Genomic DNA, 15,389 nt, shown 5'->3' on the forward strand with positions numbered 1-15,389 from the left:
TATATTCAAAGTTTCAGGACATAAAATGAACCCACCATCAATATTTCTATATATTAATAGCAAAATCCAGCATGAACAAAAGAGAAATAATAAAAATGTATAAAATACTTAGAAGTATGCCTACTAGAAACTATAAGAAATGGGAACTATAGAATACAATTATAAAGCACTTTTTTTTAAAGATTTTTGCAAGGCAAATGGGGTTAAGTGGCTTGCCCAGGGCCACACAGCTAGGTAATTATTAAGTGTCTGAGACCGGATTTGAACCCAGGTACTCCTGACTCCAAGGCCGGTGCTCTATCCACTGTGCCACCTAGCCACCCCTTATAAAGCACTCTTTAGAAAAATAGGTAGACTGAGACAATATGATAAAAATGTCATTACTATGTAAATTAATCTGCTTCATCAAACTACCAAAGGATTACTTTACAGGACTAAAATAAATAAATAGACTAACAAATAATAAAAATTAATTTGGATGGAGCAAAAGTCAAGACTCTCAAGGGAAATAATAAATAAAATTAAGAAGGATGTCAAAATACCAAATTTCAAACTATTTTTCAAAGTAGTAATCTTCAAAATGTTTTGTTACTTAATAGTACACTGGAAAGCAACCCCTAGGGAGATACAGCTTGGCAAGTTTTTTTTTCATGTATTACAGCCAAAGTTACTTGAAAAGAATATTTTTTTCCATTTAAGCCCTTGGCATTGATTGCCAAATGATTCCGTATGAAACTTTATAAGATTTTAGCAGTGGAAATGACATTAAAGAGGAGGTATTACTTCTGTTTTTCTGCTACATAGGCCTTTTTCAGTTTCTGACATTTTTTCCAACTATCCATATAACCATTTAAAAAAAAAGTTGTAAATCACCAATGAAAACAACTGATATTTTACATTGTATTTGTCATATTGATAAAGTTGACAGAAAAAGGAAAATAACAAGTGTTCAAGAGTTATCAGAAAGGTTTTATTAATGGATAGTTGGAGCTGAACTGGTTCTAGACATTCTGGAAGTCAATTTGGAACTTTGTCCAAAAAAATCACTAAACTATAAATGCTTTTTTAAAAATATTTTTCCCAGGGCAGCTAGGTGGCACAGTGGGTAGAGCACCGGCCCTGGAGTCAGAAGTACCTGAGTTCAAATCTGGCCTCAGACAATAATTACCTAGCCGTGTGGCCTTGGGCAAGCCACTTAACCCCATTTGCCTTGCAAAAAAAAATTAGTAAAAAAATATTTTTTCCCTATTACATGCAAAGATAGTTTTTAACATTGATTTGTTGTGAGATTTTGAGTTCCATATTTTTCTGCCTTCCTTCTTTTTCCTCCCCTTCCTCTCATGACAGCAAATAATCTTATGTGTTCTACATGTGTAATCATGTTTAACATATTTCCATATTAGTCATATTGGGAAAGAATAATCAGAACAAAGGGGGGGGCAGGAACCATGAGAAAAAAAGAAATTTTGAAAAGTGAAAAATAGTATGCTTTTGTCTATCTTCAGACTCCATAGTCTGGATTATGGCTGAGATTTTTCATCACAAATCTTTTAGATTTGTTTCTGCTCATTAAACTGCTGTAAGGAGCTCAGTCCAACTTAGTTGATCATCACACATCGTTTTTTTAATGTATATAGATTCTGCTCACTTCACTCCGCATCAGTTCTTTTAAGTCTTGCCAAACTTTTTTTTGAAATTCACCTGCTCATGATTTCTTATAAAACAATACTTTGAATACTCTTTGATTTAGTGATACTAGATCTGTTCCTCAAAGAATAGGAAAAGAAACTATAGGTACCAAAATATGTTGGTTCACTATGCCACTTGAAGTTCTTGATATCCAAAGTTCCCCTCAAATCACTGCATTTGCCTGAACTACTTTGGATAGGTCTTATACTTATTTTCTGCAGTTTACAGAGGATTTCCTTGTGCCAATTTGGTAGGAAAAAGATATTTACTGTACTTTTGTTTTTTTATTTCTTTCTTTCTTTGTTTTAACAAGGCAATGGGGTTGTTACTTGCCCAATGTCACACGGCTAGGAAATTATTAAGTGTCTTGAGAGCAGATTTGAACTCAGGGTCTCCTGACTCCAGGAGGTGCTCTATCCACTAGATGACCTAACTGCCCACTTTGTAAAAATTATTATTATTATTTCTTAATCATTATTGATCTACTGCACCTTTTTTGGATTTTGCTAGTCTGTAAGAAGTAGCTGCCATTCACTCCTCCAACCAGACCAGGAGATCTCTTAAATTTCTATCTTTTAAAGTCTAACTCAGATGCCACACTTTCTTGGAAACCTTCTGGAATATCTTCAGACAGTGCTGTCTGTCCCTTAGATTTCATGTGAAAACAAACTGGAGAATAGTACAACAGTGGATAGTAAACCAATCTCAGAGTCAGGAATACCTAAGTTCAAGTTCTATCACTCATCTAGACTAGCTCTGTCATTCTAGATAAGACTCTTAACCTTTTAGTGCCTCAGGCAGCTCCCTGAGACTGAAGTTTTAGAGTCATTGGTGATCAGCATTGGTAAGAGGAATACGCATTTATAGAGCTCCTACAATGTGCTCTATGCCTGCATGGTGCTAAGCACATTTTACAAATATTAGGTAATGGAATCTTTACAACTCTGAGAGATGGAAACTCTTATGCCCATTTTATAGATGAGGAAATGGAACAGACAAGTTAAGGGACTTTTCCAAAGTAACATAGCTAGTGTGTTTCTAAAACTGGATTTGAATTTAGGTCTTCCTGACTGCCACCAGCTACTTTTAGAGGATCTCAGACTTAGTGCTAGAAGGGACATCAAAAGACTCTTATGAAGGCCAGTCTTCTCATTTAACAGATGAGTAAACTGTAGTATAGAGCATTCAAGTACCTTTATTTGGTCACAACCCTTAAGAATTTGAGGCATTGTTTAAACTATGGTTGTCCTTGACCCTTGTCCCAATGTTCTGTCTCCAACTGTGCTAGTGTTACTGAACATGTGGCAGCAGGATCCAAACTCAAAAGTTTGGCTATCTTTTCTTCAACCTATCAGGTTAAGTTGACTTCTGCTTCCACTTAATAATTCTTTAAGTTCTTAGAAATTTTCAATGATTACTGTGTTCAAAATCAACAATATTTTAAGAAATTACTATACCAGATAATTGAGCCCTTGATTTAATTTTTTACTTAAATACTGGGAAGTCTCATTTTCATTTGAGAAAATTTTGCATTTTAAAAAGAACAAGCTTTCATGATTTGAATATCTGATCATTTCATAATTTGAGGCTATATAACTGGATGTATTTTACTGAGTAAGACTCATTTGAGATACATGATATCAAAAGTATGACATGTGCAGCATAAGAATACACATGTGTGCATGATTTTGTACATACACACAGTGTTGATATTGGTTCCTACTATCTTCTTGTGTGTGTGTATATATATGTATATATGTTAGTGTAACTTCTCCAATATCCAGATTAATAATGGTTATAAAAATTATTTTATTAGTTCAGTTGTTTCATATAACTTATGAGGTACCAACTAGGAAATAGGTAGAATAGGGAATTAAGCTGCCAACAGTATAGGTAGAGTTGTGTATTGTTTTATGTCAGAGGCTTAGACCTAGACTTATTGATACTGCTTTTTATCAACCAGAACATCTATTTAAAGATTTAGCGAAAACTATAATTCTTTAAGTAATATTTCTTTTAACTTTTTGTAGTACTTATACTGCTAACTCTTTTCTTTACCTCCAAAGACTATCTCTGAGCCATCCTCAGCTCTAACTTCCTGCTTCCTTTTACTTGTCAGCTCTGATAGGATTCAGTTCCTCTAACAGAATTTTCTTCTTTGTTCATTGGACAAAGATCTCTCGTTGAGAGTACCAACAGTCTAATTAAAGTTTATTGACAAACTAAAAACTGTGATTCTTAGGTTCTATTGCCCCTACCACCACCATTCTGCCTACCATCACTATACAAGTAAGAGAGGGTTACACAGAACTTTTATTTTCTTTATAGGTTTTCATGACCAAAAGAAGATTTCATTACTGTTTGATCAGTTTACTAATGATATTGATGGATACATACACATACACACACACACACACACACACACACACCCCTGATTAGCTAGGCTGGTCTTCAGGAAAAAAATTCCGAAATCATTGTTTCATGGAACATAGAGTCATTATATATCACAATACCAATGATAGGATTTTGCAGAAAGATTGTTATAGAAACAATTGAAGTTTACAGCAACATAAGTTGTTGAGGACAATATGGTAGAGAAATTCTATGAAACTGATAAGATGCTCCAAATCAAAAAGATCATACTCTCTGATACTTTGTGACTTCACAGTAAATACAAGAAAAAGTGAGGATGTGAAGAAATATATATGGAAAAGTAGAAAGATGTAAGACAGAAAGACATCTAATTCTATATCATAAATGCTTTCTTTAAAAAATAGGTTTGCTAGGCCATAGATATGGCAAGTACCAAAAAAATCACAAAAAATGAAAATGGTTATATTTTAATAGACAAAAAATTATACTTTAGATGTAAGAGTTATCTTGAATTTGTGCTTTGTGAAAAAGAAACCCATCAAGGCATCAAAACTGAAATCTGAATTTATAGCTTGCAAGAATAGAAATGAGGAAAAAATGAGAAACAGCAGAGAAGACATTATTGTAATCTCTAATAATTTTATCCAGAAATTAAACTACTATAAATTAATTACTACAATGAGGAATCTTCCCTCCCCCCCAAAAAAATACAAACAGAAAGTGCCTTAGTTAACAAACATTTGATTTAACAAAAGGAATCAAAAGGATGCCAAAAGTAACACCATGTTAGAATATAAACTTGTCTAAACTCTTACAGGAAAGGATTAAAGGATGATGAGCAGAAAGAAGCATTGGAGGCTAAGTCCAGTCTAAAGAAAGCCTGGCAAGGTATCCAACTATACAAAATCATCCCAGGAGCATTCAAGGATGAAAACAGAAAGAAGACCACAAATCAAAGAAAAATAAAAATAATTTGCAGAGATTAGAGTCACAAACTCATTTCTCCATTAAGAGTAGTGGAACCATCACACTTAGGGGACAGCTAGGTGGCACAGTGGGTAGAGCATCGGCCCAGGAGTCAGGAGTACCCAAGTTCAAATCCGGCCTCAGACACTTTCTAATTACCTAGCTGTGTGGCTTTGGGCAAGTCACTTAACCTTATTTGTCTCAATTTCTCATCTGAAAAATGAGCTGGCCAAAAAAATACTTCAGTAACTTTGCAAGAAAATCCCAAAATGGTGTCATAAGGACTCAGACACAACTGAAAAAAGCAGCTCAACAACAATAACTTTTCCACACAATTTATACCAACAAGACCTAGATGCAATGTAAAACCAATGAAGGAACTCTAAAGAAAAGCAGGAGTAAAGTATATTATCCAAGAATTGCATAATAGAAAGAGGAGATGGTCTGGACACATTTTAAGAGCAAAGGATGGCAAATAGGCGGTCAGGATGGTCTGGCACTTTTGTAACATTGGAAAAAACTAAAGAAGGCCTTCAGTATGTAACATATTGGGTATGTCTACTGTGATGAGCCTTTGGGAGGATATGGACAAGAGGTATAGGATGAATAGGCTTGAATAGATTATATTCTGCATCATTGGAGGGAATTCCTGAATTTGGACCTACAGATGCATTGAATATTTGAGCAAAGGCCAGCCCTGTAGAAACCTCACTCCTTTCCCACTATGCAAATCATCATTAAAGATTTTAATTTAAAAATTAAAAAATAAACATATCCAAGTCAACATATTTTTGCTTTATTTTCTTCATCATCGTTATCATTATATTGTTCAGTTACAGCACTTAACTGTAAATACAATTTTAATGGAAAAGAAAACTGATGCCAAATATAGAATCCTAGAATCATTGATTTATACTTAGGACCTTCAACATTATTTAAATACAATCTTTTTTAGAGGTGAGAAAACTGAGAGCCAGATAAGCTAGGTTTCTTGGATTAGGTCATATAAAACATGGGTGTTAAGAGGTAAGATTGAAATAATCCACTGATCACCTACTGAAAGAGTTCCAAAAATGAAAATTCCAAACATATTGAAACCAAATTCCAGAATTTTCAGGTGAAGGTGAAAATAAGCAGCCAGAAAGAAATAATTCAACTATTAAGGAGCCATGGTCAGGGTTACATGGGACTTAGCAGCTTCTACATTAAAGGATTGGAAGACTTGGAGTATGATATTCTGTAAAGCAAAGGAATTACAACCAAGAATTAACTGTTCAGAAAAATTGAACATAATCTTTCAGGGGGAAAAGATGGATATTCAACGAAATAGGGAATTTTCTTGATGAAAAAGACCAGCGCTGAACAGAAAATTCTATCTTTTAATCCAAGACTCAAGAGAAGCATAAAAGGTAAAAACTTTTTACATCCCTACATGGGAAGATAATACCTATAACTCTTGAGAATGTTATGTCTTAGCACAGTTGAATGAAGTATCCATAGCTAGAAAAATGTGGGTATAAATTGACTATGATGTCATGATCTAAAAAATTAAGGAGTACAGAAAAAGATCATACTGGGAGAAGAGGAACAGGGGAGGCAGAATAGCATAAATTGCATCACATGAAGAGGGGTAAAAGACCAGAAGAGGGAAAGAAGGGAGGTAAGAGCATTGTTTGAACTTTCATCAGATTTGGCTCAAAATGGGTATAACACATTCAGTTGAGTATAGAAATTTATCTTACTCTATAGAAAAGTAGGAGGGAAAAGGGAAGAGGGACTGATGGAAGGTAGGGCAGAAATAAGAGGGGAAAGGTAAAGAGGAATTGATGAAGACAGGGTAGATTAGGGTGGTGGTAGTGATCAAAAGCAAAATTCTGATAAGGGGGCAGGGTGAAAGAGAGAGAAAGTATAAATAGGCAACAATATGATGGAGAAAAATAAATAGTAATCATAACTGTGAATGTGAGTAGGATGAACTCTCCCATAAATGGAAATGGATTGTAGAGTTGATTAAAACCAGAATCTTACAATATGTTATTTTCAAGAAACACATTTGAAGCAGAGATATATACACAGAATAAAGGTAAGGAGCTGGAGCAGAATATATTATGCTTCAGCTGAAATTTTAAAAAAAGCAAGGGTAATACTCAGAGACAAATCAAAAGCAAAAATAGATCTAATTAAGGAAGTAAGGAAACTTCATCTTGCTAATAGGTACCACAGACAAAGAAGTAATATCAGTATTAAATAATATGACTTAAGGGGTATAACATTCAAATTCTTAGAGAAGTTAAGTGAGTTACAGGAAAAAATAGACAACAAAACTATTCCAGCAGGGGACCTCAACCTCCCTCTCTCATAATTAAATAAATCTAACTACAAAATAAACAAGAAAAAGTTAAGGAGGTAAACAGAATTTTAGAAAAGTTAGAAATGATATAGACCTCTGAAGAAAATTGAATGGGGATAGAAAGGAATATGCCTTTTTTTCAGGGTACTCAGACTATATTATAATGCATCAATCATCAAAACTATTTGATATGGGTCAATGAAATCGATTAGGTATGCAAGACACAATACTATAGTAATCTACTGTTTGATGAACCCAAAGACTCCAGCTTCTGTGATAACTCACTATTTAACCAAAACTACTGGAAAAACTGGAAAATAGTATGACAGATAAGTAGACACAGAGCATCATCTCACACTATTTACTTTTAAGGTCAAAATGGGTACATGATTTAGACATAAAAGGTGATACCATAAACAAATTAGGAGAGCAAAGGATAGGCCTACATGTCATCTATGGAAAAAGGAAAAATTTATGACCAAACAAGATAGAGAACATAATGAAATGCAAAATGGATAATTGGGATTATATAATATTAATGTTTGCAATCAAGATTAGAAAGAAAACAGAAAATTTAGAAACAACTTTTACAGCCAGTGTTTCTAATAAAGGACTGCTTTCTAAAATATATAGAGAACTGAGTCAAATTTATAAGAATACAGGGCATTTTCCAATTGATAAATCATCAGAAGTCAATTTTCAGATGAAGAAATTAAGACTACATGAAAAAAATGCTTTAAATAACTATTAATTAGCGAAATGCATATGAAAACAACTCTGAGGTATCAGATTGACTAATATAACTGAAAAGGAAAACGATAAATGTTGGAGAAGATGTGAGAATTGGGACACTAATGTCTTGATGGTCAAGTTGCGAACTGATTCATTATTCTGGAAAGCAATTTGGAACAGTACCCAAAGGGCAGTCAGACTGTGCATACCCTTTGATCCAGCAATACCATTTTCCCAAAAAGATGATAAAAAAAAAGGGGGAAAGGGACATATACAAAAATTTTTATAGAGCTCTTTTTTTTGCAAGTCAATGGGGTTAAGTGGCTTGCCTAAGGACACACAGCTAGGTAATTATTATTAAGTGTCTGAGGCCAGATTTGAATTCAGGTACTCCTGACTCCAGGGCTGGTGCTCTATCCATTGCACCACCTAGCCACCCCTGTAGAGCTCTTTTTGTGGTGGCAAAGAATTGGAAATTAAGGGGATGACCATCATTGGGGAATGTCTAAATGAGTTGTGGTATATGAATGTAATAGAATACTATTGTGCCTTTTGGATGATTTCACAAAAACTGATGCTTAATGTATTGTGCAGAACCAGGAGAATACTGTACACAATAACAGCAACATTGAGAAATCTCAGCAATACAGTGATCCAAGACAATTCCAAAAGATTCATGATGAAAAATATCTCCAATTAGAGAAAAAACTATGGAGTCTGAATGCAGATCATATGCATGCTATTTTCACTTTTTTTTTTGTTTTTCATGATTTTTCCCTTTTGTTCTGTGAACAAAAGACAGAAGAAAATGTGAAATATCTCATTGGGGGGAAAAGAAACTGACCTGGAAAATAGATCCAGGAGAAATAATTTTAAAATTACTCTACCACTACTGAACATGAAAATCATGACCAAAAAAAGACCCTAGACTTCATTTTTTAAGAATTTCTTGGGTAGCTAGGTGGCGTACTGGATAAAGCACCGGCCTTGGAGTCAGGAGTACCTGGGTTCAAATCTGGTCTCAGACACTTAATAATTACCTAGCTGTGTGGCCTTGGGCAAGTCACTTAACCCCATTTTCCTTGCCAAAAAAAAAGAATGCTATCCATCCCACAGATAGAGCTGGTGATGTCTGAATACAGATTGAAACATACTTCCCCCCACTTTATTTTTCCTTGAGTTTCTCTTTGTGAGGTGGGGGGTATGTTTACCTTTACAACATGTCTATTGTGGTAATGTTTTTTATGGCTATGCATTTTTAATCTTCTCCAAGGAACTACTTTCTCAATGGGGTCAGTAGGGTGGGAGGCAGGGAGAGAATTTGGAACTCAAGTTTTTGGAAGTAAATGTTGAAACCTACTTTTACATGCAGCTGGGGGAAGAAATTTAAAAATAAATTTTAAAAATGTTTAAAAATCATAATTGGTCAAATAGAAGTTAATGACTCCATGAGACACCAAGAAACAATAAAATAATGTCAAAAGACAAGAATTAGAAATGAAAATCTCATGGAAAAATAACTGACTTGAAAAATAGAATGAAGAGAGATAATTTGAAATTTTTTGGACTACCTGGAAGCCATGCTGAGAGGGGTGGGGGTGAGATAGAGAAAGAGAGAAATTGAGATTAAGGAAAATTGCCCAGCTATCTTAAAACCCATCCACATTCTAGCAATTCCAGGTTGAAAAGAAAATATGGTATGCAGCAGAAAGAAATTATTCAAATACTTTGGAACCACAGTCAGGATCACTCAAGTTAAATAATAGCTACATCAAAGGTGTAGAGGGCTTAGAATATGAAATTCTGGAAGGCAAAGAAAGCTTAAACATGCTTGAGGAATGATAAATAGAAATCTGATTTACTTGGATTAATTTTGATGTATAGTTAATTTATAGTTTGGGAAACATGCTTTTCTTGACATTTTTACATTAAAAATGTCATATTTAAATCCTTCTAATAAGTGTTTAACAAGTTGAATCTACACTATTTACTGTTTCCACTCGCCAATTTCACGTTTTCTAAATGATTTTAAATTCCCTATTTTGGATTTTCTTTTTCTATTTTCATGTAGAATACAATAGAATAGATTCTAGTCACCATGATACTTTGAAATGTTCTTAAAACTTTTTAATGACTTTATAAGTATTATACTGTTAATATCCTTGTTATTTTCTCTTGTCATATATTGCAGAGATGTAACAACAGACATGATTTCTTAGGAATATGATCATAGATTTAGAACTGAAAAAGTGCCTCCTAGGCCATTGAGCCCAAATCTATGATTTTAGATTATAAAAATGAAGCAGAGAATGATGAAATGACTTGCCCAGAGCCACACAGCTTAATTTCTGAGACAGGATTTGAATCAGGTCCTCCTACAGCTTTGTCCACTATGCCACCTAGCATAGGTGGGAATGTTGATTTGTGAGACATAGTAAAACTCTATGACATGTGAAAAAAAACAGACAAATAGACCAAAGAAGATAACAGTGCTATGCCACCTAGCCGCCCCTGCTTACAAACTTTTAACTCCATCTCCACACTTTTGTGTAAACTCCCTTATTTCTGGAATACATTCACTTGTACCATTCTTCTGGAAATTACTTTGCATATACATTTGTTTTGATTTTCCATGTAATGTTATTTTTCTGCCTCCTGTACAATGTAAGCATTTGAGGTCAGGAACTATTTGATTTCTGTCTTTGTACCCCTTCTGCTTAGCACAGTGCCCAGCAGTAGTGGGTATATAAAACTTATGAAATGAATAAATTGATTAAAGGAACTGAATTGGGAATATATAGTAGAAGAGAATGTTTAAGCTGGTCTCCTTGTTTGAAAAGTTTTGATAAAACTCCATTTTGAAGCTAAAAGACTATAAGTGAATTATAATTATACTATAAATATATAAGTACATATATACTATAAGTATATATAATTATATATAAGTATATATAAGTATATATATAATAAGTATATATAATTATCCAGATCAGTTTGGTATTTGTTGTCTTTGAGTCTAAATTTAAATTTAGGTTTTAGAGATATATCTTAGTCTTATGAATAATAGACTATTCAACCATTGGTCTTGAGAGTCCTTTTTCCTTAGTTTACATATAAAAAAGGGGGGGGGAATACAATTCTTGCAATATTTATCTTAGGGCTTATTATTTTGTAAAATTTTAAGTACTAATGTGAACTATTAGCAGGTCAGAAGATTTTTCTGTCTATGAATAATTTTTTAAATAAAAGTGGTTCAATGCATTTATGAATAAAATAAAATCATTGAGGCAAGAGATGAGAAGGATTGCTTTTATCTGACTTACTATTTAGATCACATTTTTAACTTAAAAAATTAAATGTCAGGATTATTGTTGAATACTCTTTTGGGGGGCTTTCCCTGGAAATTTGTAAAAATTAAAACATTTGCAAATATAGAAGGATTTATAGGATGAAGAATCTGACCTCCTTAACTTGAGGATGTTGTCAAACCATGAACATTAAATTTTTGAGAGTAGATAGGTTCAGTGACATGATATACGTTAAAATTTAAAATGTTTAATAAAGCCATAATTCATTTTGAAAATATTGTCATTTTGGGGCGACTAGGTGGTGCAATGGATAGAGCACCGGCCCTGGAGTCAGGAGTACCTGGGCTCAAATCCGGTCTCAGACACTTAATAATTACCTAGCTGTGTGGCCTTGGGCAAGCCACTTAACCCCATTGCCTTGCAAAAAAAAAGAAAAAGAAAATACTGTTGTTTAGAGTTTAGCAATATTGTCAAAAAAAAAAAAAGAAAAGAGCATCATAAAATACAAAAATGATATCCTGTAAAATTTTTCCTCTTCCAGTATGTGTATTTTATTCTTTGCCTAAATACAGGGGGAGTGTGCCCCCATCTTTTAAAATCATATAAGCAATCACATTGATCCTTTTTAAGTAATCAACAATTTTAGAAAGGCAGAGTTTACCCTCTACTTGAAACTATATATTCACTTATCTCTACCACTTTTTCTAAATAAAGTTTTCATGACTATGATTTATCCTTAAAATAACAACTGCCACATCTACTCTTAACCTCGTGATATTTCTCGATCATGGGAATGTTGATTTGTGAGACATAGTAAAACTCTATGACATGTGAAAAAAAACAGACAAGCAGACCAAAGAAGATAACAGTGCTATGCTGTTTGCCACTGGCCAGTAAGTGTTTTATATCTTATTAGATCATGTCCCTGTTTGGTCAGTAAGACTCAAGCAGAAGTGGGATGAAAGGACAGTACATTAAAGGCATTAGTTAAAATGTGCTGAAACACTCAGTGCAAAGCATTCCGAATGGGCTGGTAGTACAAATTCAGCACACCACCAGCCAAGTCTTCATTTTCCATCTATGGTTGTCAGGGCATGGGCAGCATAGCAATTGACCTCAGCATTTATTGCTGCAAGTGTACTGCCAACACTGGGAATTCCAGACATCCTTTAAAAGATAAGATAGGCATATGTAGCAAAAAGTCAAAAGGTAGATGAATTGAAGCTTATTTAGTTTTTCTTCTTGTACTTTTTTTAAGGTATTGTAAGTACCTTTCAAGATGACAAATTATGTAAATAGATTCTAATCAATTTGATGAAACTAAATTAATTTTTTAAATGTGACTATCCATTCCACTGGCCATTATGAACTTTCTTAAACATCTTGCACCTTTTAGAATAGTGGTATTGTTTTTTATTATTATTATTATTATTATTAACATTTGTTAACACTACTTTTTTTTTTTTTGCAAGGCAAAATGGTGTTAAGTGAATTGCCCAAGGCCACACAGCTAGGTAATTATTAAGTGTCTGAGACCGGATTTGAGCCCAGGTACTCCTGACTCCAGGGCCGGTGCTTTATCCACTGCGCCACCTAGCCACTCCTTAACACTACTTTTTAAACACTCACATATTTGTAGGTGTCTCTATGAATGAGTGTTCATATCTATGTATATGTGCATATCTGTATATATATGCATACATACTGTGTATACATATATATATTTATACAAATCGACTATCTGTTGCATGTTCACATTTTTAAAACATATAGTAAACTAAGAAACAATAAAATAGCAAGGACTGTGTTCTCTCTCGCTATCTATAGGTATACAGAGAGAGAGAGAGAGAGAGAGGTATATGTGTATATCCATGACTTAGCATTCCTTATACTTATATTGGGATGTCAATCCTACACACTTCTCACTGAAAAAAAAAGAACTTTTAAATTAAAACATTTTCCTAGTAGCTATCTCAAAAACCTAGGGAATCTTAAATTTAACTGCTGTCTTCTCATTTTTAAAAAATCCTGGATTTAAAAAAAAAGGAACCACAAAAATATAACTGATGCCTTATGCCAGCCAAGAGCTCTTTTTTCCATTTGCTTTGGCAATATTGTCAAAAAAGAAAAGAGCATCACAAAATACAAGAACTTGTGATATCCTGTAAAATTTTTCCTATTCCAATACATGTATTTTATCCATTGCCTAAGTACAGGGGGATGCGCCCCTATCTTTTAAGCAATCACATTGTTCCTTTATAAGTAATCAACAAACAACTTTAAAGATTTGTTTTAAAGGTCTTTAGGGTAAAATATAGAACAGTTAGCATTAGAATGTGTCAAACTCTGTACTAAGTAACAGGGATACAAAGATATTTTAAAAGATCTGATTATCTAGAAATACTTGTAAGGAGCATACACCATATAAATAAATTTCCAAGAACCTTTCAGTTAAATTGTGTATCATAATATAATGAATCAGATGATGACAAGTTTGTGTTACATGATCTTTAAAGTTCTCTTTCACATGCTTTTAACATCTTAAAATTGATTATTATTTTTATCTTTTCAACAGAAGAAATTGAAAAACAACAACAAAATCACTAGTCTAGTAATAACTGACTTGCATTTTGTGAATTTACACTTGAAGACTAATTCTAAAATCTCCCTGAAGACATTCTAAACTTTCTGTCTCCTATATCTAATAATTAAAAAAGTAGAAACAATGTTTTAATTTAAATGGATGCTTAACATTATATTACTTGTTGAAGCTGCCAACTTAATGCCTTCAAACTGAGAATTAATAAAGCACAATATAATTACAAAGGCATGTGTTTATAGGCAGAATTTCATTAGATACCTCAAGCCTCAAACATCAATATTAAAAGTCTGTTAGAAACCAAGGTAAATGTCAAAGAAATGTCTATATAGTGATTGAATGTAACTTACATTATTTGTTTAAATATCATTAAGATACAATAAAATAAATTTCAGCATGTCTCTTATTCTTTATGTCATTTTTGACTTTCTTACCTTCATGTGAGATGTAGAAACAATTGAGTTGAGCTTCATGCACCAAAGTGCCCTTAAACTTCCCTTCTGTTTCTGCTGGAAGGTGATTAGGTAGTGTTTGATATTCAGGAGTGGTTGACTTAACAAAGGCTTGAAGCATTGTAAGTATCCAAATAGCCCCCTTTATGAGTGGTTGCTTTGTTGGGATTTCAAAAAAATAATTAAGTCCTGTTTTGGAACTTTTCTAAATTAAAAAATTAAAAACATAGAAAGCATGTCTGTCACATCTAAATCTGCAAAACTTTCCAGGATTATTTTCTTTAAGTTTTTGTAAACATTGTCATTTCCTGCTGTAAAAATTCTTTTAATTTTTTTTTTAAATTAAAAAATGCCTTTTCATTCTTATCCTTTTATAGCATAGTCCTTTTCCTTCTTTGTTGTAGTGACCACTGTCTGGTTAAAGTCAGATCAATTTTTATCCAAAGAGAACTTGGATTGAAGAATGAAATTATGTTCTATATCAGCTTGTCAGCTCCTCACCTACCTAAGGCATGTGGAGTTCTGGTTTTTATACATCATCACTTGCTAATTTGATATAACCTCTTGTGGAGAAGAGAAAATAAGTTTGCATAGAAATGTGGAGGCATTTCTAAAAGAACATTAATGAAATTCACTAACTTGGTGCTGATGAGCTCAAGCATATGTGAGTGGGGGGGTAGTTATCCTGAATCATTTTATTTATTTTTATATTGTAATATGTATCATTGGGCTAGCAGTTTAGATTATCATTTCCTAATATTTAAACTTGATGTTCATGTTAAACTTTACAGAATTTAAAGGATTATTTCAGATTCTTTCATTTTAATATTAAAACTATGTTGCTGCTTAGCTGTCTTATGTTACTGAATAGCCAGAAAATGTTTCCTGATGTGGAGAAATCTCTTTCATGTCTTAAAATA

At 33.3% G+C, this 15,389-nt stretch overlaps 2 protein-coding genes across 16 annotated transcripts in view; one reads left to right on the forward strand and one right to left on the reverse strand.

The window, feature by feature from the left end:
- The window catches only part of CACNA1C (calcium voltage-gated channel subunit alpha1 C), a 970,192-nt gene extending 955,291 nt beyond the window's left edge, over window positions 1–14,901 (reverse strand). Inside the window, exon 1 of one of the 2 annotated variants that reach the window (XM_074194966.1) lies at window positions 14,452–14,901. In XM_074194966.1, the coding sequence (XP_074051067.1) occupies window positions 14,452–14,590 (139 nt within the window). In that variant the 5' untranslated portion in view covers window positions 14,591–14,901. The remainder of the gene's footprint in view (window positions 1–14,451) is intronic. The other variant, XM_074194971.1, reaches the window with a different exon arrangement.
- Window positions 1–15,389, forward strand: part of DCP1B (decapping mRNA 1B) — a 100,808-nt gene that overhangs the window by 33,142 nt on the left and 52,277 nt on the right. The gene's annotated exons all lie outside the window — the stretch shown is intronic.

The sequence above is a fragment of the Macrotis lagotis genome, chromosome 7 (assembly GCF_037893015.1).
Source record: "Macrotis lagotis isolate mMagLag1 chromosome 7, bilby.v1.9.chrom.fasta, whole genome shotgun sequence".
NCBI lineage: Eukaryota > Metazoa > Chordata > Mammalia > Peramelemorphia > Peramelidae > Macrotis > Macrotis lagotis.